The 24,023-nt window shown below is 38.2% G+C and overlaps 1 protein-coding gene across 2 annotated transcripts in view; it reads right to left on the bottom strand.

The window, feature by feature from the left end:
- Window positions 1-874: 874 nt before the first annotated feature.
- The window catches only part of TM9SF3 (transmembrane 9 superfamily member 3), a 53,060-nt gene continuing 29,911 nt past the window's right edge, over window positions 875-24,023 (bottom strand). For both annotated transcript variants that reach the window (XM_074830756.1, XM_074830757.1), the window contains exons 8-15: window positions 22,802-22,896; window positions 20,714-20,844; window positions 11,220-11,359; window positions 9,566-9,634; window positions 9,326-9,472; window positions 8,813-8,896; window positions 8,628-8,704; window positions 875-4,124 (exon numbers count right to left, since the gene is read on the bottom strand). In XM_074830756.1, the coding sequence (XP_074686857.1) occupies window positions 4,057-4,124; window positions 8,628-8,704; window positions 8,813-8,896; window positions 9,326-9,472; window positions 9,566-9,634; window positions 11,220-11,359; window positions 20,714-20,844; window positions 22,802-22,896 (811 nt within the window). In that variant the 3' untranslated portion in view covers window positions 875-4,056. The remainder of the gene's footprint in view (window positions 4,125-8,627; window positions 8,705-8,812; window positions 8,897-9,325; window positions 9,473-9,565; window positions 9,635-11,219; window positions 11,360-20,713; window positions 20,845-22,801; window positions 22,897-24,023) is intronic.

Consider the following 24,023-nt stretch of genomic DNA (forward strand, 5'->3'; position numbering starts at 1 on the left):
CCGGATAAAACTGAGAGCGATGCGAGTAATTACTTGCAGAACTTGCATGCAGATGCCTCCTCAGAGATTCTCACTGAAGCTATTTAGCAAAAAAGCAAGTGTTCCTTCACAAGGCTTTGCAAAACAAATGGAACCAAAACTTTTTTTTTTTTGAGAAAAGATGCTCCTGAAGAATGCAAGCCATATATCTGCTGCTTCAAAATTTTGAAACGTGGCTTTATTCTAACAGAAGTCCAACAATAGCCGTGGCTTTCGTGACTTCAGTGCTAATAGCCGTTGCAAGGCTGCCGCTACCATAGTGCATTAGGTAGAAAAGATCCAAGGGATCCAAAAATGGAATCCTTCTCCAACCTACAGCTCCAACTCAAAGTGAACCACAAGCTGCAGAGTTAAGAATTAATTCAAGATAAGAGGACCCCTTAACTCTAACTCCAACTATTCAAGTTCACTTGTCCACAGACTGGAGACTTGTTTTTTTCCTGAGCTTATGCTTTTCAGACACATTCCAGTGGAAAAATTGCTGATGCAGTCAGTTATGTAATTTTGCTGTCTTCAGTGAAGCTGTGTATATATACTTCATTGGGCAAATTTGGCTAGATGCTGGTGATGCTGAAACCAGAGCAAAATGTCTCATTTGTGTTACCTCTGCAGTAATGACAGTGATAAGAATGTGCTATCAATTTTACCCAGTTTTAGCATCAGAAGTGTAAAAAGTATTTGGTTTTTAGTTTTTTTAACCTGAAACTTGTTAAAGAAATACACCTAGACTAGCACACAGAAAACAACTTAATCGTGTGCCTTTTACATACTTTGGAATGTAATTCTGGAGAGGAATTAACAGACACTGTTGCTTCAAAACATTCAGACATCAAAAAGAGAGCATAACAAAATGTTTATTTGCAGTCTCCATTATCTCCAATCCAGCGTTCACCACTTTTCATACATGAAGTACCAGAGATGCTTTCTATATTCACTCTGCCTCAACTGAAAATATTTACAATTGTATTTATCTAAAACACTTGATCAAGATTGGCTATTGCTACACAACTATTTACCCAATTCTCTGGCCTCTGTACCAGAAGTGGGAAGAGAAGCACTGGGCGGCCAACTGAAGAGTTACCAAAAGGTTGAATTCAAGAACCAGAAATCCTAAGAAACAACCATGGAAAGAGGAGTGTTGGCTGTAAGCTCTTTATTTCTTCCATAAAAGAGGAAGGACTACATCATCTAAGCAGAGCTTCCGAATTCTATTAAGCAAGATGGTTCAAGCTATACCCACAGTTTCGGGGGGCGGGGGGGGCAAATAAATAGCCTTGCCCCAAATAGCAACCATAAAGACAAGCTATTGAAAACTGGTCACATTTTGCACTCCTTCAGAAACCAAAGGGAAGGGGGAAAACAAAGCAAACCCTCAACTTACTCACGTGCTAGGGTGGAAGTATAAAAATGTCTATTATTTAAACACAGTACTTCTCCAGAGGAACGTGCTTGCAGAAACAAAAGCAATGCCTGTGCAGTAAGTATCTTTTCAATGTCACTTCAAAAGCTATATAGTCCTATCTGGATATGCGAAATCTAATAATGCCAGAGGATAGAGAAAGCAAGTAGGCAGCCCACCATTCTGTGGCATTAAAAAGTGATTAAATGAAATTCACAACCGTTTAGTGACATTTCTGATAGACTAATCACATAGCAGTGCTCTAAATAGAGAAACAGACCCATTATCAAAATATTCCCTTTAAAAAACTTGTATCTCAGCAGAGTACTTAATGTGTTTATTGTGTGGAGATAATGGCTTCTCACTTCAGATTTAGAAGAACATGGATGAAAAGAGGGCTTCCCACACCTGTATGCACTAGCAAGAACTAGTACAAAACCCATTCTTTGCTCTAAGTCTCCATGTTTTGGAAAAAAGGAAAACTAACTGTTGACCCAGTTTATAAGCTCATCTTAAAATCAGCCTGTACTTTAAAAAAAAAAATTATCTTCTGTTAAACAGCAGAGTGTTCAGCTACAGACACCAACCATTCACGTGAAGCAAAACTTAATTATTTTCTGACAGATTGGTTGAGACTGGCCAGGGAAATCAGAGCTGAAAGCTCAAATACTTTTCAGAAGCCACGTACAGCAGGATGCATTGCTTCTCACTATTACCTATCAGTCCGGTTCTCCCAACCTCCAACACAACCCTGCCAAAGCATGGTTGTTTCTCACTGTGGCTACTGCACGATCAGTGCTTTTTATATAGAGACAATACAGTGCTAATCAATACAAATACTGTGCTCATTTTTTAAATTCAGGAAGTTGCCTTCTCCATGGCAGGTGCTCTATTTCAGACAGCCCCGCTGATGAAAACATCCCTATGTGGCAGATGCCTGAAAAAAAAAAAAATCATCAAGCCAACTGGCTCTCAAATCTGTCACAAACACATTCAGGATATTTCTAGCTAAATACAGTGCATAATTAACAGTCATCTTAGAAAGACTTAACCTTTATTTGCTCATTTATTTCAGTCCACGCTTACCCCCACTTTTCTCAGTACACTAGGTGGATCACAAAACAGATTTCTCCACAAACAGCTCAGCCAAGAAGAATCTTTTTGGGCTGGTCATCCACTTTGGAGCTGTATTGTACAATACAGTTGTAAGCAAATTCTGAATTTAAAGCATGGGGTTTTGATATTTGAAAACCACACTAATATTGTATACAGAAACTGGTGTTCAGCAGTATTGCCTTTTCAAACATTTTCAACTGCAAACTCATCTATTTTCACAATCAGAACATTTTTGTCTGAAAAGTTTATTTTAGTTTTCTGAACACTCTAAAGCAACTGTGCTTTTGATGTTACACAAGTGTCCAGATAGGATTAACAAAAATTAAAATGCTCTAAATTACAAATTTAATTCCTGTAAGACCTTGAGAAAGGAAATAGAACAGAAAAGCATGACATACACACATCGTGAAGAAACCCCAACTTTTCATGCAATGGCAGGCAAGATGTAAAAAGCCACCCAAATTCACACATTTTTACACCGAATCATCAGAAAAGTACTCTGTAGTAAATCTGTACATCCAAATACATTTGGGATCTACACCTAAGTTACATTATTTAATGTTATATACATTTATTACCCCTTGTATAATGTCTAAAGGAAAATCTTCATTTAAACCCAAACAAAAAAAAAAAAGCAAGACTAACTTGGAAAAAAGGAGAATCACTTTAGACATTCAGTTAAAATGTTGGTTTTGTTTTAATCTAGACCTCAGAGTGTTTATTAAAAAACAAACAATCCTCTTCATTTAACATTTTGCTTTCTAACTGTACAGTAAATTGCATTGCAGAGAACACATCCCGTCTTCAGACTGTATTTTCTTTGGATGGATTTAAGATGTAGCTGGATATTACTTTAAAGATAAATAAAGGGAAGTTGGTCCAACTAGAACAATAGCTGATATATTACATGCATATGGGTTTTTTATATATTTTAAATTATTTTTTAAACAAATGAGTGTAGGGTATAGTTGATATCGCAAATAAACCAAAAAGCACCTGGAGTCAAAATATAAAACATACCTCCTATCCTGGCAATGGCAGTAAAAATCAGAAGAGTAATCTTTCTGGAACAGCATTTTTACATAATTTAGAAATGTTAAGTACCAGGAAGACTACTAATCAAGTAGTTTTAGCAGCCAAGTTTCCCTCTTTTTATTGAATGGAACAAATGCTTTAAATAAACCGTTTGTCCTCTTCACTGAAGAGAGCTAGTCTATTCATCTTTAATGAGCTAGGTTTTTTGTTTTTTGTTTTGGGGAAGATTAGCCACGTACTGTAGTAATGCCTACTGCATATAATCCAAGCATTTGCTGTGAACAGTTGGAGAAAGCAGTCAGTAAGAACCTAGGATCAATGAAATAGATGTTACTTTAAGCCATCCACAAAATGGAGACCCATATAGTGCCCAGTGTTAAAACCCAAATCTCTTCTCGCGCTTTTTGTTGTGCAAGTTCATCCCCATGAAAACAGGAACTGATCCATAGTTCAATTTTCTTATTTCCTTAGTCAATTTTCACATTAGTGTAGATTTTACGAACAAAGGCACTTGTTCCCATGTAACCAATAGCTCCTGCAAAACAAACCGAAAACACTGTTAGAGCTGATCATCAAAATAAGACAGCAGTATAAAACACACATACTTAAACAGAGAAAGTCACATAAAGTATGCACTCTGCACACAGAAAATTATTTACCTGCAATTCTTGTTCTCAAACTCTAATTATCCATGCTCCCAGTGAACGTCTGGCAAGAACTCCCTTAAGTCTAGCAATCTAAATCCATTAAGCCATCTTACCAAGAGGCCATGCTCACTTGGCCCCGATAAATATAGCAACCCCCTACTGCTGCCAATAACTGGGTCCCTTTTTCTGAACAGAGGGTAAAAAACATACAATCACCCACTCTGCAGGGAAGGTGGATGGGAGGGCGGGTTTTTATTATAAGTTACATGCCTTCTGGATGAGTGTTTTATTGGCAGATGGCTTTTTCCTTCCCACAAGGCACAAATAATAATAGATCCCCATCCCAGGAGTCTTAAACTCCAAGGAGGTCTGTACAAAGAGATTAAACTAGTAGCAGTTAGTAGTTAAAGGAAATTGCAACCTGTGGTTTTCAAATTAGTAAGAGTCATGAGCAGAGTATGCATTGTCACAGCAGTAACAAAAGAACAGGTCACTGGGTTTCTGATAGGGGCAACAGTTTGTGCTAAACCCAAAATACTGCAGGACTAAGGACATCTAGAAAAATAAAAGCAATGCACTGGTCCAAGACCTCTTCTCAGAAAGAGATTCAGCAACCTACCTGGTCAAACCCAGAACCTCAGGTTTGCCAGACTCAGTAAATACTGTTGTCTTACAATATCCAAAGGGATACCTTCACCTCTTCCAAGCAAAATGAGAGTAAATCAATCTTGTGGAAGTCAATTTGGCTAATTGTCAGGTTAGAAGTGAAGTTGAAAATCAAGCAAGAATTGTAGACAACTGCTATCAGATTGCCAGAATAACACATCATAAAATATTGGAAGAAAAGGACAGAGAAATCAGAGCCTGTAACTCACTACAGAGAACTCCTAACATCAAATGTTTGGATGCTCAGTAGAGAACAGACTCTAAACAGAAAAGATATTTTTGCTTCCCCAAAACAATACAGAAAAGCCCAGAACAAAGCATGAAACAACATTTTCGGTGATTTGGGATGCACCAGACTTGCACAAGATGTGTTATATACAAAAGCCTAACCAACGCTAAGTCTTCTGCCAAGACTTCATTTTCCAATAAAAACAAAGTTGTTTTTGCCTTTAGAAATTAAGGTCATACAGACCTGCTGCTAGCATTGCTGACCAGAGTTATTCAGAACCTGGACAGTTCTTTAAATCCTGGGAACCGACTGGATAATTCATGAGGTCAGCCATTAAGCTCACAAAATTTTGGTTTTTAGACCCCCCAAAGCCCCACATTCATATCTAATCAGGAAATCTGTGCAAGGCAAACCTGATGCATTGTTCCAATGCTATCAGAGCAGTAAAGAGCATGTGGAGTCAGCCCCTGTGCTGCACAGCATTTCAAACTGTATAAATATCATGACAACCCTTCCACTGGCCAGCAAATGAGGGATTTGTATTACTAACTTGGACAAAACAGAGTTTGATTAAAACAAATACAGCAGACAGAAGATCAGGTTGTTGCTTGCAAGCATTAAGTGTGCTGAGGATGCAGCAGAGGGAAGGCCTGGCAGTTCAAAGAGAGACCAGTACAGCATTCCGACAGACCCAAGCACGGGCTGTTCAGAGGAGGCAATGTGAGCTTGGAGTCATATAGGAGCACAAACAGAGTCTTCTGTAGAAACTTGTCTTATGCAGTAAATGGACAAAATCATGGCACTGGACTCCCATTTTAAGACTCATCATGTTTTGCCTGTTCAAGCAGACACTGCCAACAGATCCAATGCCCATTTTAGTTGCTAAACTCAGATACATTCCAGAACTTGTTCTTTGAGTGTTTCTCTAGTGATGGGATGACATATCAGGGAGATTTGGGAGAGCAAAGCATTGTGTTTCACTTGGGATCTAGAGAATGCGTGCATGAGATGGAAGTGAGGGGGAGGAGTAGAGAGTGGCAGTCACATGACACCACAAGCTCTCAACCCCATAAACAAATCATAACCTATTCTGAATCACAGGAGCCTTATCCATGAAGGCCACTAATGGCCAATACCCAAGGCAGGGGTTAAGCCTCAAGGCTACTTCATGGGCATTGAATAAAACATGGGGCAGGGAGGGGGAAACCCTAGACAATGACTACTAAAGAATGTCTTCCTGAAACAAATGCTGGACAGTTGGCTCATTTGAGTAAAAAAATCCATAGTAAAGGGAATGATTTATTTATTAAACACCTTATCAGATTATATTTATAACTTGCTTATGGCCTATGTAGGTTTAGCAGAAATAGACTACAAGCATATTTCAGCAGAACAACAAGCTTTTAAATAAAGAGAAAAATTAAAATAGTGAGAAAGAGCAAACACAAAACAGAAAACTTAATTCCCACCTATTACTTCAAACCAATTAACACTACAGTTGTGACTTTGTAAACACAGATTTTTTTTTTTTTTTTAAAAGCCCTTCAATCATACTTACAGTATTTATCTGGATGCTGAAGTGTGGTATTGCAAGAGGCCTTTCTATACTACCTAGCTCCTAAGCCATCCACTGAGCTGGGGAATAAGTTTTATTCTTTTCTGTCACTAAGAGGGAAACATGAGGAGCTGAAAAGGTCTGGAAGTTCTCATGGGCTCCCTACTGTCCAGTCCCAGAACTGAGATGCTCTGCAGAGGGCAGCAGACTTTGTGGATCAAAGCATCCCACTACATGTGGGATTTGAGTTTCCTAGGCATTGTCAGGGGCACTAAAACCAGAGTTGGATGATACAAGCCTACAGAGTTTCCCTGTGGCTGCTTTGGATCCAAATTAGTTTGTCTCTCATCCAACTGTGAGACGCTGAACACGCCCATTCGCATGAGCCTCCAAAGCACAGTTCTGCACACTTTTCACAGGAGATGTACAGTCAGTAGCACGCACACTGCACAATTCTTTAACACAAATGTCTTTGTTAGACCTCAATGGCAGCAAGTTCCCTAGACAAATGCTTTTTGACAAGGGAATTTTTTTCTTCCCTCCACATGCTGCAAATGGGAGTTCTCAGTAAAAAGGAATCTCACAGCTTCTCTTCCAACACACTTAAGAAATCTCAATAGAGCTGTGGACATAAAGTTTAAAGTGTTAAAGTATTTTCTGATTTTGAATACATTTGGATTTCACTCTAATATTCCATCAAGTAGTGTCCTACCATGATGAGAAAACATTTGACAATCTTCCTTTTCCATGTTTTAAAAAACACTTTAATTACAGAAACTGGTGGGCAAGTTTGGCTTCTGCATCATAGACATTTTAATCAATACCAGCCTGAGCACTTTAAAAAGAAAAGATTAGAGCTGAAAAGCATAAGCCTATTAAAGGAAAAAAAAAATGGCTGCAAGACTACCAGAACAGCAGGGAAGTCTTGTAATGTGCCAAGAACCTGATGAAGCAAGATTAGATTGTGTGAAAGAAAAGGGGAACAGGTACTCAGCAGTTAAGAGATTATTTCCCTCCCCTTTTTAAAAAGCATTGTGAAATTACCCACTCTCTTGGGATATCAAGAAATGTATACTTTACAGAAAGTGAAGTTCCTGTAAGACATCACGTGTCTCAAATATCTAATTCAAATAAATCCTTCCACTAGAGTCTATAGGACTATTCATCCACTGCTAAGAAGGAAAGTATTAAACAAGGATCACACATAAAAAGCAAATAATAACATCATACAAAAGTGCAAAAGAAGCAAGTAGCACTTTCTGAAAGTCATAAAGCAAAGGATAAAAATAAAGCTAACAGGTGAACAAATATATTTGACTTTATCAGAGGACCTCCATGTCAAGAACTATGTTTTTCTCTAAATATCTGTCAAAAGAGTAGCTTAAAAAGCACAGAATTTCAGCTGCACAGAGGAGCACTCTCATGTGAATATTCCAATACTTATTTCTCAAGTGTTATCCTGAAGTTTCAGTCCTTTCTCTTCTGGTCACCCTCATATATACATGCCACAAGATACAGATGGTGGTGTCATCAGAATTGTGATACCATTGCTGCCTCAATGGGTATACCTAACTCCTTGTCTTGGTGCAACAGTAAAAACTCCAAAACAAAATATTAGCATGAACTCAACTTAATTTGGACTTTATTTTGCAGAATTTCTTGCCCAGTATTGAGTCCTTCAAGCTTGCCCTGAAGGTGAAATGCTCTGCACAGTACATAAATTATCTTCCTATCAGAAGACACAATCCACAGAAATCTCCTATATTAGGTAGGAACCAAGTATAAGCAGAGAACCCTAAGATTCTTTTTAAAGATTGTAAGCTTTTTTGAGCAGATCTTGCAGACATACACACTCCACCACCAAAACCACAGAGCTAAAAATCAGGAACATGACAGTCTGAAAAATTCTGACAGAAAACTGTCAATATATTTGAAACTTACCACACATTATTCCCAAAGCTGTGCTAAATACTGCCATATAACCAAAGTAAAATGATGTTTGAAACAAGCCATACATCCTGAAAAAGAAAGATAGGAATTTATGCTAGGTATTTTCCTCAGTTTTTATCAGTAAACTTATTTGGCAATATGGTAACCTGATACTGAAGCAAGAAAACTACACTTACTTTGTCTTGAAAAAGTAGTAGTAAAAGGAGTACATGTAAACATAAATCGCAGTTGATGCCGCAGAAAGAAAGCTTGTCCATTGCCTGAAAGCAAACATGCATGTCCATCATATATCTAACCAAAAGGCTTCCCAAGAATATGCACAATGCACTAAAACCTTACCCTGAAAATAAAGCGTACTGATTCTACAGACTTACTTAACAACATCTACATGTTGTCTGCTGTGACAGAAGCTTCTACGGCAACAGCTACCACTGATACCAGGTGATGATCTGACTTCATATGCCTGTGTGCCTTGACATACTTTTTTTTTATATGTACATACAGGCATACACAGATGCACATACACACAGAAAGCTCCTGTACAGAAAGGATCCAAGAACTGGTTTTATTCCCTACAGCTAAAATCTGGACATGGGACACTTTGAAAAGACCCATCTAGACTGAAGAAACATTACTTTTCTAGAAAACTCCCACAATCTGGTTAACTATGAAAATAATGCAACACTTACCACCTGTAATCCTCTGCATTTAGCAGGAAATATGTACAAACGATAGTCACACAAACTGTCACAATGCAGAGGATAACCAGAACCAACATCATAAAGCCATAAACATAGTAGATCTTGTAAGCCCAGAATGAAGTAAAAATGAAATACCTGAAGAGAGTAAACAGAATATGCTGATGTATTGTAATTGAACTTAAATTATTATAATTTTTAATCAAATTGGCAAATAGCTGACATACTCACATTTCAATAAAAATTGATCCAAAAGGGAGGATTCCACCTAGGCAAACAATAACAGCTGGTTCCATGAACCTGAGAGATATTAAGGTTAGTTTAGGGACAATTTTAATCCTTCATTTATAAGTGTATTGAGACATATAACCAGATAATTAACATAGCACAGAGAATTATTTAAAAGGCATGCTAAGAACATTTTTGCCTCAGACCAGCATATTAGAAAGAAGATTCCCCCAAAGATGTCATGTGTATGGATAGAAGGAGGAGTTAGTCTTGGGGAAAGCTGAAACAAAACATAAGGCTCATGCCTATCACCTACAGGCATAAGGTTAGGCATCTAAGCAGCCTTAAAGGCTACAGAAAGAATCTCTTTCGCCCAAAAAGGGCCTAAGCAATCAAGCCCCATAGCATCCACTACCCTCAAATGAAGGCAGGCAGGGAAAACTCAGCACTGTTGATGCCTACAAATACAGCAAAAAGCGCAAAGAAAATTTTGCAGGGTGATGGTTATATAATTAAGAACCAGTGTTTATTTTTAATGCTATACTGAGTCATGAGCATATGGCCAAAAATGAATACTCAGCTACCTGTCGATGATACTGTCACTTACTAAAGGTGACCTCTCTGCAGTACTTGCAATGACACCGAATCTACCTAGTAACCAGTGATTTAATTTGCAGTTTCTTTTATTATTTATAGGGAGACTTGTCTAAGTTGATGGTGTGCAATTTCATCATCTTCAAGAGAAGTATCTTATTTCTTTTTATCTGTCAGGCTGATCCATAAAAATCCATCAGATCCCCAAGATACAGGTCACACTATAAATCAAATCCTAGCATCTGAACTGCACAACCCACCACTAAGAAGAGACTAAGTGTGCTGCACTTCCTAGATATCATGGGTGTACATGTCTCAGTGCCCCCTTCACTTTGCCTGTTCCATTCCTCTGAACAGGGAAAGCAATAAAAATCTATTAAAAAATCCTCTGAGGATATTTTCATTTCCATAGCTTGCTGCTTCCATCTCAGAATTAAATTAATAGGAAAAAAAGACTGCATTCATGATTTTCCAAAAAAACTAAGTCTACTTTTTGAGACTAGGCACCCCTTTACATTCACTTCAAAAATAATGCAAGGCTTATTCACAATTCAAACCATATACCTGGAATGTTCTAGGCTTTGTGCCATCAACAAAAGTGCAAAATTGGGAACAGCATTGCAAGCTTCTCCCCACCATCACCCTGCAAATACGTCTCAGCTTGTACATGGAGACTATCAACAAGAACAGGTCTGCCTCCAAGGCACATTCAATCCTAAATCTGTAAGAGGCACTAACTAAAGAAGAAAGGTTTAGTTTCAAGATACCTAATACAACAACTGGGTTAGGACCATCCTTTTTACATAAGAGACTAAAGACCATTTCAGGCCAAACATGAATCTGTGATCCAGGACTGTAAAATCTGATGCAACTATTAACCATGGTGTTTTAATTCAACAGAAAAATCATATTAAGGAAATGTCAGTAGAGCTGCTGTTCTAGACACAACTCATTTTTTTTAAAAAAAAGTTATTTCAGAAAAAATTTTAACGATCACACCTGAAAAGTAATTTTAAACATACTGAAGTGAATACTTCTAGTTAATACTCATGCTTGTCTTTACCATTTTTTCTCTGGTATTGGACGAGGCACTGCATTGACACGACATGGAAAATTAGGCTGTCCTGACAGATTTCGGCCAAGAATTGTACCAACAAGGTTCAATGGAAGAATGACAAAGAAACAAATACAGCACACTGCCACCTGTAAGCAAAAAATAAATAATAATTTTAAAAATCAGATATAAAATGGCAAAAGATAACTAACCCACTCTGTATATATTAGTCCTTAGTAGTTATTGCTGTAGAATCATACTCCTAGTTCTGAAGCATTAGTCAACATACATGTATTTTATCAAATGGAAGTACTTATTTCCTGAGAAACTTCCTAATAAACATTATTAAGTAAATTTTCTTGCATCAGTTGAGACAACAGAACCATCTAATCATTATACTCAAAACATTGCACAGGAAAGAAATTGAAATCTTCATGGTACTTCATCACAGAAAATTTTGTCAGCTTCGCAAACTTTTGCAGAGCGTGCTATCCCTGGGAATGAACATTTAGCAGTTAGGCAGTTGCACACGAAGTTACAAGTGCTGGGTACAAAATTTTTAATCCAATCCAAATAAGAAACCCAGAGAAGAATTGCAAAGCTATGTCAAAATACTACCAATCAAAATTTTGGGTTCAATTTTCTCTATTATCCACAAGGTAATTAATAACACAGACTGCCAAAGACACAAGTAACCACTGGCATGCACAGATACGCAATTTAGAAGCACAATGGCCCTACTTAAATATAGAGATTAGGTTTATGCACAATGCAGCAAAGTCAAACCAACGTTCCAGCTCTTTTTAATGAAACAGCCTCCCTAAAATTTTACCATGAGTCATCTTTTTTCCAGTATATGTATGTAACTCTACTTTTGCTGTTCCTTGAAGGCAACATATTTTTATCTTCCAAAACAGGAAAATTTCAAATGTTTAACAAGACATTCTCTACTCCTAACTCTTTGGCACACAATGGATTAGCAATAGACAGTTTAACTTTTTGATACTGATAATTAAAGACAGAACAGTTGCCTGTAATGCAATAACCATAGTCCTGAATATTGACTCTGTGACCGTCTCTATGCAAACATATGAAAATACTGTCTTTTAAAAGCACTGTTGCCTGAGGCTCTGCGTACAACCTGGTGCTTCCTGAGCAAAGAAGCTATATTCCTCTTTCACTCCATCAGCACACAAAGTCCATGGCAGCAGATTAATCCAAAACAATGAACAGAGGACCAGATCTAAGAACCACACACTGACTTAAGAAGCAGTTACTCCAGGATAAATAAAGGCTGTTCACATATGTTATATTTACAGAAATCTACTGCAAGCAGCTGAAAAGCAAGAACTGCTAGGCTTCGTGAGATGAGAAACTGCACTACATCAGCTCAATACAAACTTAGCATTAAGTCAATCACACCAGTTTAAGGCAACATCTGTCAAAAGGTTATCCCTCTATTACTGACTTGTATATCATTACTAGCCTAGGCCAGATGTGAACAGAAAACGTTGTCTGGAGTTGGATAGAGCAAGCCTTCATGCTTCACAGAAGGGGTACAGTACACCAAACTGGTGGTCAACAAGCAGAAGCACTGTCCAGACTGCTCTGTATATCTTTGAGATTATTAAAGAACTGCATCACGAGCCACTAAAATATGAAGCTTCAGTGGTAAATAAATGGGGTTTGTGGGGCAGAGTTTTTGGTAGTGTGGGAGGGGGAGGGGGCTATAGCAGTGGCCCCTGTGAGAAGCTTCTCAAAAGCTCCCCCAGCTCCAAGTCAGACCCACCTCTGGCCAAGGCCGAGTCAATTAGTGAAGGTGGCCACACCTCTGCAATAACACATTAAGAAGCGAAACCTGAGAGAGGGTTGGGGACTTTGAGGACAAGTTACAAGAAGGACACCTATGGGAACACCGAGGTCAGTGAAAGGAAGGAGGAGGATGGGGGGGAACGTGTGCCAGAGCAGAGACCCTTCCTGTATCCTGTGGTGGGAGGGCAGGGCCGCCCCCCTCCTTCCCTCTGCCACCCATGGAGGCCACCAGAGAAGCAGAGAAGAATGCATCCTGTGGGGAGGATTCACGCCACAGAAACTTCGTGGAGGACTGTCTCCCGTGGGAGGGATGCCACGTGGAGCAGAGGGAAGAATGCAGAAAAGTGCTTCTCCATGCCCTGGAGGAAGCACCAGCGGACTGACTGCACCGACCAGCCCCTCCCATGCCCCTGTGCCGCTGGGGGAGGAGGTAGAAATATTGGGAACAAACTGAGCCCGGGAAAAAGGGACGAGTGGGGGGAGGGTTGGTTTTTTTTTAAGATATGGTAACGCTTCTCACTGTCCCATTCTGTTTGATAAATGTAATTATCGTTAGTGTTTTGATTAAAGTGACATCCTTTTTCTTCCCCCAACGAGCCTGTCTTTTGCCTGTGACCATTAATAGGTGACACCACACCCACACCCATTCCTCCCCCCCCCCCCCCACCCCGAGTGAAGGCTGCGTGGTGCTCAGTTGCCCTCTGGGTTCAAACCACTACAATAAGGAAAAAATAGGTAGCATTTATACTTGCCAAAAATAAAGCAGATTCTACACAATTAATACATATTTAGTATCTCCCATTTATCTTCTTCCATTACTTGAAAACACAAGTAAGCAAGCATAGTGTCTTAAGCAGGACACTGAGGTTGCCTAAGAATAAGTTACAGAAGTATACAACGCACTCCCTTAATAGACGCAGATCCTGCCCTTGAGAACTGCTCAGTCTAAAAGAATGAGCAGACAAGAATTTTCAGAGAAAAATGTCAAGAAGTATTGAAAACATTAAAGAAGATCACCTTGAGTGCTACATTTACTAAAATTCTGACCAAAAAAGCCCAGCTTGCTTGAGGTACAGTGGGTAGAAGAGCCATTCAAGAATTAAGGCCTGGACAGGATCCAAAGAATTTCCAAGCTGACCATATTGAAACTTACTTCTATTTGCAGGAAGAGCTTGCTCTGCTCTGCCTGGCAAGGACCACCAGGTGTGTTGGGTGGCCCCTGCCCATGGTGCTCTGTGGTGCTCTGGCAGGTACTGAGGCAGAAAGCTCAGACACAGGCAGCATGAAAGGGCATCTGTACTGCTTATCCAACCACAACTGTCTTTTATAGCACAGTTATCAAGATGTCTGTAGCTTCATTTCTTGATCTTGGAAATTACCACTGACTGGGGATAGTGGTAGAAAGTAAATCCACTGCTTTACTGCAGAAAGCGACTGTCTCCGAACAGCCTTGGGTTCCAAGCTCACCTGGAACAAAACTTAATAGCTTGTAATTGTCTATCTTGCAAAACACATCTACCATAGGGAATCCACATGGAAAGAATATAACCTTGGACAAGGAACCAAACAAGGAACATCCAGGACTAATTACTGATTAGCTGGCAAACTCATCGATGAAAAAAGGCAGTCAGTAGCATCTCATTCTAGTGACACCAACTGCAGAGCTGAATGACTTCAAATCAGGTGGGCAAGGAGAAGGTCCAACTTTTTCCAGTAGGGCTTGGCTGTTGTGTTGTCTGGGAGACTGACTCAGCAGCAGCTTTGAAATCTAAAATGTTTATCTGCGTAAAACAGGCTGAGACAGACCAAGATTCCTTGAATAATGGCTTCAGTAAGTACTGCCAACCTGTCCCCAGTACACTTGTAATTGGCATCCATCAGAAAATCTGAGTGCTCATGGTTTCGTTATCAGAGCAGTCAAAGCATGACTGATAATGGTGTAACACGTTCCATTCTATTAAGCATTTGGCTTGAAAAATGAACTGATTTCAGACAGAACAGCCAGCATCCTCAGTGAAATCTAGTAAGCAGCATTAGGTAAAGTCAACATTTTGTTGAACAATGAATTACCTGTCTTAATGCTATGCTATGTTCTGAGGACAGCTACAACTGAAAAACAATTTTTTCCTTGTTTCCTGGAGCCATTCAGGAGTCCAAAATTATCTGAGATAATTCTGCAGAAGGTCCAACTAAGCAAGCAAGGATGGACCATAGTACAGGGTCAGGAATGCTTCCCACTTCCACCTGCCTCTGATAAGCTGTCCGAGTTGATAAAGATGTGAATGTTCTTTCTTCTGAGATAACCCCACGCTAGTGACAGCAACCTGCTGGTCTTAGTAGGTTGACCAACACAACCAGTACTGGTTAGAATCAGAACACACTGTGCTGACCTCAGTAGCATCTTCTTTCTTGCTTTCGACTTGCTGCCTGACTCCAAGGTAGTCTACCTGCTCAGATTGATGCCTGCTGAAAATTATTTTCTTCATTCTTGGCAGTAATAGTATTCTCTGGAGATAGCTGGCTTTTCTAGCTTCTGCTTTTTCAGGCATGTTCCTCTTAATTTCAGATCTGAGGTGAAGACACTGTCTCCCTCCCAAACTGAACAGGCAGTGCCTGTTGCCACAGATGACAAGGGCAGTGATGATGCAGGCTGGGCAATGTCTAAACCTAGAGAGTTCAAATCCAAACTGAAGCAAACACAGGGCACTGGGGTACACAAGTGTCTTAACTGAAAGAGAGAAGTTACAAGATTTCTGCCTCAAAGGTTTCAGAGAATGAGATTACAATGGCGAAAGCAGCTCAGGCACTTACTGGCCTCCATTTCACCATCACAGATGGTAAGAGGAAAGCAAGGCAGGATCAACACACATACATGCTCTGCCCTCCCACAGAAGCACCTCCCTACAGAGGTCACTGGTAACATACTAAAAAAAAACCAAACCCCAGTAATAGCTCTTGCATGACAGGCAGAGATAAAGTTAGGTCTTCATGAGTCTTAAGAGAAGTATTACTGTAACATCAGCCAAGAGAAATTCAGAGAACAGTTTTAACTACCAATTCGGAAAACGCAAATTATGCGGATGGGCCAATCTACTACATCTACAAATCCAGTTTTCCATACACATTCTCCATAATCCGTGTTACTGAAGACAAATTACATGAGTTTTTCTACCAAGCCAGTACATTAAAACATACTTATTTCATTTTGTCTGTTGCATTTTTGTTGTATAAAATATCTTATATAATCACATGGTTTGTAGGTTTTAGTTGCCATAGAAGAGACTGTCAACCTCACCAAGCCTGTATTCTTTCTAACCCCTTTTTGTTTTGTTTTGATGGGGAAAGAATATTCTACTGCCCTTGACTGAATATGCAGAATTCAGTTTTCCTTATTTGAAAGGAAACATTGTCAAGAGGAATATAATTTATGTTCCAGTGCCATGTGTTTCATATTTTCTGACAACTGTAGATTAAACTTCATTCAAAGGTGATAATTAAAATTTTTATGAGCATATCTAATATTAAACAGCTACTGGCAGGCTATGGTGCCTTGACTGCTTAATGCACAAGGGAGAAAAGCAATAAAAATTAACTGTCAAAGCAGCAGCTTGATCCTTCCTGTCAGCTACCAAAACTGCACTCTCAGTCATGAGACTCTTCACCCCCCCATATAGGGGTTACTGAACCTGTACAGTGAAACGGTTTTCTGCGCATCATCTGGCCAAACATTACATAGAACAAGAAAAGAATAGAAGGCTTCAAAATAAAGTGTTACTAATTTTATTCCAGCTAAATTGTTAATCTAGGGTGCTGCTTTGGGTAATAAATTGAACTGTTGAAAATTTAGGCAGAAGCATTAAGTTGTGTCTATTTTCAGCAAAAATGAGGTTTTTGGCCAAGGGTTCCACAGTCACTTTCAAGCAATCTGAGGAAGCACCCTTGCTGAATGTACATAACTATATTTTTTTCTACTTTTAGCCAGGTGTATTTTCTTACCCGGGTATGAAAATTTTTGGTGCTACCGGGTCCTCCTTTTTCAGCAGCAGCCAATACACATAACAACTTAAAGCTGTCAGAGGGATGGCTGCAGCCTGGATTAAGCTATCTGTTGGAGGAAATACTTTTTTCTAGTTTAAACAAGGTATAAAAGATGCAAGCACTAGGGTCTCAATCAGTCTGTGCAACCTTATTTAAATTGTTAAAAATGTATACTGGAAACATTAGCTGCACAGGAAACTATTGCTCAAACAAAACAAAAATGGTACATCTTAAACAGTTTAATAGAAGCTGCATGGATTCTGCAGTCAGAATATTATATCAGACATGGTAGCCTTAATGGAAATCTTTAAATTATGTATCACACAGAGAACAACATAAGCAGTCACAACTTATGAAATGCCAGAATTAAGATGGTCCCTTCAAATTCAATCATGTTGTACTCTGTAGAAATTCAGCATTACTACGTATTTCTGCACAGAACTACCACCACGCTACTCAGATGTATATCGAGAGGTCACTTGTCAATATTTAAAATTCTTTTTAATTGTTCCATGCTCCATATTTTACATATAATTCAAATGCAACAAAATAGAAAGATGATTGACAAATACACCGAAAAGACTCAAGTATCAACAGAAGGTAGGTCAAGGTGTTTAACACCTTCAGAACTCCTCTATGTTCACCAGCAATATGATACACTAAACAAAACATCCCCAAAAAAATCAAATTTGGGCTCTAAAAGAACAAATAATTGAACAGTACCCACTGTATTTCTATAAAGGTGAAGAGATGAGAGAAGAAAAGACGACTTCTATGTCTCCTTCATACGATTAGGGAGTTGAAAGCTTTAAACCATTAAGTTTTAAAGAGCTCTCATATTTGAATAAAATCTGTCACATTCGCCATTGCATTTTGAAGGTTAGGGCAGCTGAAAGATATCCCAGGGAAGAGATTAAGCCTTTGTGCAGGCTCATGGCGTATTTCAGTACAGAAGGTTTGTCACAGTATAGGTAAGACAGCTTGGATGTATATCCAAAAGGGCTAAAGGCAGAGTCCCAAGACTGAAGAATGATTTCAGAAACGAGCTTTGGACCTTCCCAGTCCCCACCACATCTTCAAGGAGATCCCAGACAGTGGGAGTGAATTATACAAGGTGAATGAAACTCTGAAGTTCAAAATGGACTGCAATGACAGAGAGGTGTATGAAGGTCCTGAAGAGCCTGATTAATTTGAGCATTTCAACACAAAATGTAGAAGAGCAGATTCCAGGTAGATCAAAGATGCACTAATTGTGCATTAGCTTGGATGTCTTGCCTTTGCCACTATGAGCTGCCCTCACCTTCATTCCATAGAAAAATCTGTTTGGAGGGAGGAATTAAGTCACAGAGAGGAGACTACCTAGCAGTTCACTGGAAAGTGGCAATGCAAAACAGGCAAAGCACAGGACGTCATATTTAAGCATGGTCTCTTAACAATCTTTTAGCTCAGACTTTTCAGCAACTGCTTTTTCCAGATTTACAGTAGTCAAGAAGAGGTGGTAATTCTTGCCAGCAATTTAAATAAAGGAGGGTGGTTTCAAGAGGTGCAAGGGTAAAGGAAGTAATTTCTGTGTCCTAGTACATTTAGATGGCAGAGATTTTATTTCCCCAAGAAAACAGCAGCAGCAAGTTTGCACTAGAGAATTCTGGAAGCTTCTCTACATTGAAAACAAAGGTGGAAAGACACAAAGGTATCTTATCCATAAAGCCAGAGGGCTTCCCGGGGACTTCAACCTGAAGCATAACATGGTAATTTCAAACAATTTTCATTTCCTTCTACAAACCAGCTTCATTAGTTGATTTGAAGTCATTAGAGCGTTACTTATTCTGATGAAGTTTCCGATTCATAACCCACTCCTACTAAAAGTCCGCTAACTCCACTGAAGTTTTATTGCTGCAGTCATAATGATTCAAACACTTTCATAAAACCTTGAGATCATTAAAATTGCTACACATAAAGAGTCCTAACATCCTGATTAAGTGACCCCTGAAGATTTATATTCCCATTTGCTCATGTACATGTTTCCATGATCTTAAAATACAAATCAGTTGAACAGATTTACAAGACAAACTTCAGCACAGGTGGAAATCCCTTCCTCAGCATTCCTGACCTCCAAATGGGAATACAAGCAAGAAATGTGATATCATAACTGCTTGCTCAGCGGTAAAACAGAGCCTCATTGCACATATCAAAGATCAATGTTGTAAACTTTTATGACAGTATTGTATATGATTGCTAGCTTAGGAAAGAAAAACCAATACAATATTCCTTTGGGGCACTGACCAACTAATACAAACATATCCAAAGATAGAATTTTCATCCAATTTCTTGAAGAAGACAACAAAAAAAAAAAACCAAGTGAACAGTTTATAAATATGTTTAGCTCAATACTATATTTACAATAAATTCAATGTAAAAAGTTGGTATTTAGGCATGCATTGAAAATACTGCTAATAAGGAGGTGACTAGAACCAGTCATGTACATGTAAAGTAACAACTCCTCCATCAGTAAAAAATTATTGAAAGCCTTTGCCTGAAACTGAGAATTGTCTCTTTATTACCATTTATGATTTCTTTCACATTAACTCATTAACAGTGTGTTCCTAAGAAGTATTTTCAGTTACATACTGAATTTGTTTATATCCCAAAGAATATGATTTATAACACGGAACTTGTGAGACTAAGCTTCAATTTTGTGGTAGATTTAAACTAAGAAGAAATCCAAGGCTACTCAAACATCTCTGAATAGATTGAACAATTTAATCTATCACAAAAACTGATATGCAAAGAAGGAAGCTATAAAAAAATGTTAAATCCCAAGATTTGCTACAGATATTGAAATGAAAACAAGCCTTCCTGTATTAAGACATTTTTTAAAGTTAACAGTGCTACTACACAAAATTAGAAAAAACAACTTTATGGTGCATATTTCAAAAAATTCTGCTCTCAAATACTCCTTGCAAACTCAAATGGATATTCTGCCAAAGTGCCAAGCAGTTATTTCCTACATTGTATTCACAAGGTTATTTGAGGTTGGTTGAAAGGGCCATGACAACAAAACAAAATCCTGACAAAAGCCACAAGAAACAAGAAAAGTTATCAAAATTAAATAAGAAAGTAATCCAACCAGCATTGTTTTTCAAGTGACATGGTTAATACAGACATAAGATCATAACTGGATACTAAATACCACTTCACAAAGTGAAAACAGTGATTCATTTTCATAAAGCCAGATCTCCTCAGGACGCCTCATCTCATATTGTTGCCTGATCTTTTATTTCTATTTTTTTCTGCTTGACTGCAATGATTTGGAAGTAGCTTTCACTTGGAATGTTTCTGTATTGCATTTTAGCTTATAACCAGTTTGTGTTGGCCATCCAGAAGAAAATTCAAGTTGCTAACTTCCCATGTTGTTATAACACTAAGCTTGAATACAAAGCACAAGTATCATTTTAAGCAGAGGAGGCTGTAGTTGGAATCCAGCAGCTGTTTCTATTGTGATTAAAACAAATTATACTCGAAGCACCTTAAAGTCCTCCCAGAATAAATTTCTGACTAGGAAGCTAAAGCTATGACTCACAATTGTATTTAGACTAAAACATCGTTTTCCTGTGTCTACCATAGTGTTTAAATTCTCCCGTAAAATGACTCACCATTGTTCCAAAGGGTATAGCTCTTGAAGCATGATAATAGATGGCAATGAAGTTAATGAAGAAGGCAGTTCCACACACCATTGCTGGAATAAGGAAGGCTCCGATAAACATCTGCTTTATCCATCGCCTTCCTGTAAGAAGGGACATTCCACCGGGACTGGTGAGATAGTGTATTTTGTATAAAAAGTTATCAGCAAGCTCTCCAGAATTTGGGGGTTTGACTATTTCTCCCCCCAAAAGGTGAAAGAAATAAGTAACAACATACTACATCAATACAAGACCCAAGAGTCACCTAACAGTTTCATCTGACTCCTGGCAACTCTCAAAATGCAGCACATTAATCAATTTATTAGGGCAGATGAAAACACAGGAAAAGGGATACAGTGCAAGAATATTTCCAGGTAAAAAGGCAGGAAAAAGGGATACAGCATGAGAATATTTCAGCTGAAGAACAGCATACGCTGACTAAACTGGCCAAAGAAAACAGGCTATGAAACATAAGTGTATATGGAAGCTGCAGATTAGCAGAGACAGAGATAGCAGAGCCAGCTCTGTGCAGAGCCTGCTCACACCCTGAGAGCATATGAGAGCTCAGCACTGCTCCCAGGACAACTCAGCATTACAGCTGCTTTCAGGCAGCACCTGCTCCGGGTTGTCTTGACCTAACTAGGCTGACTCCATACACTCAGGATGTATTAAGGAACTGGCTATCCCTGGCATTTAATATATAGCAAAATTGAACTCAGACATCTTCAACAGCAGAAAAGGTAGAAGGAAACTGATTTCTAAACCCTAGGCATAAAGGGAACAGCAACACTTGTTAGCAGTTATTACCAAGTTTAGAGCTCCCCGAGGAGCTCAAAAAAACCCTCTTGGGCAATACCTTAAGAATTTTCTCTGTCCATATTCCCTTTACTTTCTATGCTCTTAACTACTGTCTATACTTAAATTTAATACACCATAGATGCATCTGTAATTTTCACTAAATAAAAGTCAGAAAACTAACATATGCTTTTCAAGACCATCATATGTATTTTCATCATGAGCCAACATAATCAGCATTTCAGGAGTTGAAACATGTTTGATCTGTAGAAAAAAAAGCAAATTTGGCCCAATTATACAGCATGGTACATTTTAGAACAGCAACACCAATTTACCTACATCTGTTTTTCTACCAATCACTAGGTTTATACACTAGCCACATGAAAAGAAACACCTAAACTCCAAACTCAAGTAGATTAGAGTGCAGTTGAGACTGAATACTAACAAGTATGTTGTGCTAAAAAGATACAGATTTTCTTTTGCGAACTTACCAGAATTATTTTTTCTAAAGCACTGCAGAAAATAATAGATATTGATTACTCTTTTATTGCAGCATAGGGAATGGATGAAGCTAGTGGACTGCAAGGATGTAATTGGTCATAACTCAGAAGCATAGTGGGGAGCACTTGAAGACAGCCTGTCCAAATCTGTTACGTCAATTTTATTGGGCTTCTGCTCTCTACTGATACCCATTTTGAATTTGCTAAGTATAAAGCAGAACACATACTGTAAAGTAGAATAACCTTCTTTAAAAGATGCTATAAACGGTTTTCCCCATCAACAATTAATGGTCTAGTAAGTACTGTATACTCATCCTTTCCGTGTTAGTAAACATAACCGCCCGGGTACCTATAGAGGAGGGCTATGTAGGAGTCACCTGGAGAAAATGATGTGAGCTGTTTAACAGCATGTTACAGAAAAGGGAGAGACTATTATACTCTCTGGATGCCATTAAACAAAAAATTATATACAACAGTATAACAAGCAATTCATAAGATACAACCATTAACAGTTCTTTAGCTCTTATTACTTTTAAATTAACAAAAGACTTCAGCTATCTTTAGTTAGAAAATGCAGCCAATACTGAATAGGAAATAAGATGATAGTTAAATATACTCAAAATATTTTCTGTTTATTAAGAATTTAATGGATTCCATCTGAATGACCTAACTCTATGAGGACATTTCTATGTTGGTGCAAATCAGAAAATAACAACTTCTCCATTTAATAATGTAATGAAAATGCTGAAACATGAAAACACTTTACCTCCTTGTCTAGCATAAAGGCTTCCTCCAAAATATCCATTCACTGGCGATGTTGCAGCATAAACAAATATAGCTGTACTAAGCATTGATCCTCTCCTACAAGAAGTGATTTTTTTGGTAAATGAAACAGAAAAGCAAACAGTTTTAGAGCAAAAGATTACAGTAAAATATGTACATTTAGCAGAAGCCGTTATTTAATATTTTTAGGTAATGTAAAAATGTAAAAGTGCTTAAATTGTAAAATTTGCATAAGAATGAGAACTGTTTGTATCCAAAGCTTCTGGTCAAGTCTAATTCAATCTGGGAGAAAAAGAGTTCTGACATAGTACATTATTTTCTAACATGCATTTATTTTCACTGGAGTACAAAAACTTACCTCAGATCAAAATGCACTGACATTTGGATATGAGTACCTTGTGTATGAAGAACTGAACTATTTTCGTGACTTAAATTAAGTGTAAGATCCAACTATTGCAAATAAACGGTCCTCTTTACTTAATATAAAGGCCAGTATTAACAAAAATATAATAAGATTGTGAGTGATGTTTCTGCCATCCCTCAGAAATTAACTTTTAAGATCAAAAGTGTTCATCTTACAGAAAATTAGAAAACCGGATTTAGAAATTATAAATACTATAATGAAGCCACAAATCAGCATGGAGTGGTCCAATCAGAAGAGTTCAGTCATTTTTAAATTATCACCTCATTAAATGTTGAAGTGTTCATTTTGGTATAATTTTTCTGAAATTTTACAGGCAAAGCTAATAATTTTAAATCACAAAGGCCATCTCCAAATACATTTTTAAAAATCACGTCTAAGAATAGCAAGATATAAATTATATTCATGAATAGAGCTGTTTCCCCATGTCCCTCTGCTACTCTTTGATAGCAAAAGGCAGTAGGTTTTCAGCCAGCTTGCTGTACGTTCTTCAAATTAGTTGTTCTGAGAAATTTCAGACTACTGGCATTTTAGGTTTTGATGAACCAGTACTGGATGCCTGCCCTACTCAAAGTAGTAATCTTTAGTACAACCAGCTTCCATGACTGCATGGCATAGATTGAACTAAGCAAATATACCTGTTGGTCACACACACTAAAGGAGCATTATGCTAACATTTGCTTCTTAAAAAAAATAAGCAATAGTTCCATTTTAGCAAGCTACTGGTTAGACAGAAACCAATTTTAACACTTCTAACTTAAGACTATTTAGAAACACATGCAAA

The sequence above is a fragment of the Strix aluco genome, chromosome 7 (genome assembly GCF_031877795.1).
Source record: "Strix aluco isolate bStrAlu1 chromosome 7, bStrAlu1.hap1, whole genome shotgun sequence".
NCBI classification, from domain to species: Eukaryota; Metazoa; Chordata; class Aves; order Strigiformes; family Strigidae; genus Strix; species Strix aluco.